Genomic DNA, 4,103 nt, shown 5'->3' on the forward strand with positions numbered 1-4,103 from the left:
GATCCGCCCGTCTTGGCCTCCCAAAGTGCTGGGATTACAGGCTTGAGCCACCGCGCCCAGCCTACAATTTTTGTTGTTGTTAGAGATAGGGGCTCACTATGTTGCCCAGGCTGGTCTTGAACTCACCTCAAGTGATCCTTGTGCCTTGGCTTCCCAAGGTGCTGGGGTTACAGGCATGAGCTACTGTGCTCAGCCCTTAGCCACACTTTTGTGGGTGTCTCTCTCCACTGACCCCCAGGTATTCTGCGAATACTTCAAGGAGCTGGAGGAGGAGAGCATCCGGGACAACTTTGTCATCGTCTATGAGTTGCTGGATGAGCTCATGGACTTTGGCTTCCCGCAGACCACTGACAGCAAGATCCTGCAGGAGTGAGTGGACCCCTGGGGGCAGGCTGGACTGTGGGTGTAAGTAACTGGAGGAGGTCCACAGAGGTGTCCCTGTGTCCAGCTGCTTGTCCCTACCGCCCTCACTCCAGGTACATCACTCAGCAGAGCAACAAGCTGGAGACAGGCAAGTCACGGGTGCCACCCACTGTCACTAACGCTGTGTCCTGGCGCTCTGAGGGTATCAAGTATAAGAAGAACGAGGTCTTCATTGATGTCATAGAGTCTGTCAACCTGCTGGTGAGCCCGCATGCCTCCCCCGCACCCCTTCCACGGCCTGGCTGCGGGAGAGGGAGCTGGATGCCTGCTGACCACCCCCCACATCCATCCTCAGGTCAACGCCAACGGCAGCGTCCTGCTGAGCGAGATCGTTGGTACCATCAAGCTCAAGGTGTTTCTGTCGGGAATGCCAGAGCTACGGCTGGGCCTCAATGACCGCGTGCTCTTCGAGCTCACTGGCCGTAAGTATTTAGGGGACCTTTCTTCTGAGAAGTGCACAGGGGAGTCGCAAACCCGGCCCACGTGGGGACTTAGAATGGCCGCCGGTTTTGAAATAAGCGCTCCCTCTCCATCTGCTGGTCACGGCCAGTATTGCAGCCAGTGGTTGACTTTGCAAAGGTTGTTTCATCATTGAGCGACTGCTGGGGTGCCAGTTGCAGTTTTAGGCTCTGAGGACACAGCGAAGAAAAAGACAAACCCTCGTTCTTACAGAGATGACATCCTACTGGGAGGAGGAGACATAATAGCATCTTATTTATTTATTTATTTAGAGATGGGGTCTTGCTGTGTCGCTCAGGCTGGAGTGCAGTGGTGTGATCATAGCTCACTGCAGCCTTGACTTCCGAGGCTCAAGTGATCCTCCCACCACAGCCTCTCGAGTAGCTGGGACCACAGGCATGGATCACCTACTTTTTAAATTTTTTATAGAGACGGGGGTCTCGCTTTGTGGCCCAGGCTGGTCTAATCTCCTGGCCTCAAGCGATCCTCCTGCCTTGGCCTCCCAAAGTGCTAGGAGTACAGGTGTGAACTACTGTGCCTGGTTCAGCATCTTATTTATTTGTTTATTTGAGATGGAGTCTCGCTCTGTCAGCAGGCTGGAGTGCAGTGGCATGATCTCAGCTCACTGCAACCTCTGCCTTCTGGGTTCAAGCGATTCTCCTGCCTCAGCCTCCCGAGTAGCTGGGACTACAGGCAAGTGCCAGCACACCCTGCTAATTTTTTTTTGTATTTTCAGTAGAGATGGGGTTTTACCACGTTGGCCAGGATGGTCTCGGTCTCTTTACCTTGTGATCCACCTGTCTCGGCCTCCCAAAGTGCTGGGATTACAGGTGTGAGCCACCACGCCCGGCCTCAGCATCATATTTAAAAGTCAGACACTGCCAGGTACAGTGGCTCATGCCTGTAATCCCAGCACTTTGGTGAAGGGGTGGCCTGGCCCCTCCACACCTGTGGGTATTTCTCATTAGGTGGAACGAGAGACTTGAGAAAAGAAATAAGACACAGAGACAAAGTATAGAGAAAGAAAAGTGGGGCCCAGGGGACTGGCGCTCAGCTTACAGAGGACCCACGCCTGTGCGCTCAGCTTACAGAGGACCCACGCCTGCAACACCTGCACCGGTCTCTGAGTTCCCTTAGTATTTATTGATAATTATCTTTACCATCTTAAAGAAAAGGAAGTAGCAGGATAATAGGATCATTGTAGGTAAAAAATTAGCAGTAAGACATATGGATAAAGATCTCTGTGACATGAATAAGTTCAAAGGAAAATGCTGTGCCTTGATATACATATGCAAACATCTCCATAAACCTTTTAGCAGCATTGTTCCAGACTATCACATGGGGAGAAACCTTGGACAATACCTAGGTTTTCTAGGCAGAGGTCCCTGCGACCTTTGGCCGTGTACGTGTCTCTGGGTAGTTGAGATTAAGAGAATGGTGATGACTTTTTAACCAGCAAGCTGCCTTCAGGTACTTGTTTAACAAAGCACATCCTGCACAGCCCAAAATCCTTTAAACCTTAAGTCACCACAGCACATGTCTCTTGCAAGGACAAGGTTGGGGGTAGGGTCACAGATTAACAGCATCTCAAACAGAGATACAGAACAAAATGGAGTCTCTTATGTCTGCTTCCTTCTATATAGACACAGTAACAGGCTGATCTCTCTCTCTTTTCCCCACACTTTGGGAGGCCGAGGTGGGAGGATCACCTGAGGTCGGGAGTTTGAGACCAGCCTGACTAACGTGGAGAAACTCTGTCTCTACAAAAAATACAAAATTAGCTGGGCATGGTGGCACATGCCTGTAATCCCAGCTACTCAGGAGGCTGAGGCAGGAGAATTGCTTGAATTCGGGAGGTGGAGGTTGTGGTGAGCCAAGATCGTGCCATTGCACTCCAGTCTGGGCAACAAGAGTGAAACTCCGTCTCAAAAAAAAAAAAAAAAAAAAAAAAAGCCAGGCCCTGTGGGTACAGATGCTAGGTTTAGATTCCAGCTCTACTCTCCCAGTTTTTGTTCATCCTCTCTGGGCCCCAGTTTCCCCATATATGAAATCGGTGATAGTGGTGGGCAGGGAAGGTAGAGATAGGGATGCTTTCCTGGTCCCCAGGGTCACTCTGCACTCTCCACTCTGAGTTTCAGGCGGCAAGAACAAATCGGTAGAGCTGGAGGATGTAAAATTCCACCAGTGCGTGCGGCTCTCTCGCTTTGACAACGACCGCACCATCTCCTTCATCCCGCCTGATGGCGACTTTGAGCTCATGTCCTACCGCCTCAGTACCCAGGTGAGGCAGGGTCCAGCCATGTGTGGGTGGGGTAGGCTGGAGAGTGACGCTGGGCCCAGCGCGGTGGCTCACGCCTGTAATCCCAACACTTTTGGAGGCTGAGTCGAGTGGATCACTTGAGGACAGGAGTTCGAGACCAGCCTGGCCAACAGGGTGAAGCCCCATCTCGACTAAAAATACAAAAATTAGCCGGGCGTGGTGGCACATGCCTGTAATCCCAGCTACTGGGGAGGCTGAGGCAGGAGAATTGCTTGAATCCGGGAGGTGGAGGTTGCAGTGAGCCGAGATCACGCCATGACACTCCAGCCTGGGTGAAGAAGCGAGACTCTGTCTCAATAAAAAAAGAGAGTGACCCTGGAGTCTCTAAGAACTCCCCCCTTCTTCCCATAGGTCAAGCCACTGATCTGGATTGAGTCTGTCATTGAGAAGTTCTCCCACAGCCGCGTGGAGATCATGGTCAAGGTGGGCCTTGGGGGAAACGCTTATTAACGATGCATGATTTTGGGTGGGCGCGGTGGCTCACACCTGTAATCCCAGCACTTTGGGAGGCTGGGGTGATTAGACCACTTAAACCCAGGACTTTGAGACCAGCCTGGGCAACATGGTGAAACCCTGTTTCTACAAAAAATACAAAAATTAGCCCAGTGGTGAGTGCCTGTAGTACCAGATAGTTGGGAGGCTGAGGTGGGAGGATTGCTCGTGCCCAGGAAGAGGAGGGTGCAGTGAGACAAGCACTCTAGCCTAGATGACAGAGCTAGACCTCATCTCCAAAAAAAAAAAAAAAGAAAAAACAAAGTCTGGCTGGGCGTGGTGGCTCACACCTGTAATCCCAGCACTTTGGGAGGCCGAGGTGGGTGGATCACGAGGTCAGGAGATCGAGACCATCCTGGCTAACACGGTGAAACCCCGTCTCTACTAAACATATAAAAAAAAAAATTAG

The 4,103-nt window shown here is 51.5% G+C and overlaps 1 protein-coding gene across 1 annotated transcript in view; it reads left to right on the top strand.

Moving 5' to 3' along the window:
* Positions 1-4,103, top strand: part of AP1M2 (adaptor-related protein complex 1, mu 2 subunit) — a 15,617-nt gene that overhangs the window by 6,777 nt on the left and 4,737 nt on the right. Inside the window, exons 4-8 of the mRNA XM_011954840.1 lie at positions 239-369; positions 477-624; positions 719-845; positions 3,021-3,163; positions 3,554-3,625. Coding sequence (XP_011810230.1) covers positions 239-369; positions 477-624; positions 719-845; positions 3,021-3,163; positions 3,554-3,625 — 621 coding nt within the window. The remainder of the gene's footprint in view (positions 1-238; positions 370-476; positions 625-718; positions 846-3,020; positions 3,164-3,553; positions 3,626-4,103) is intronic.

This window comes from Colobus angolensis, unplaced genomic scaffold (genome assembly GCF_000951035.1).
Source record: "Colobus angolensis palliatus isolate OR3802 unplaced genomic scaffold, Cang.pa_1.0 Scaffold39, whole genome shotgun sequence".
Classification (NCBI taxonomy): domain Eukaryota; kingdom Metazoa; phylum Chordata; class Mammalia; order Primates; family Cercopithecidae; genus Colobus; species Colobus angolensis.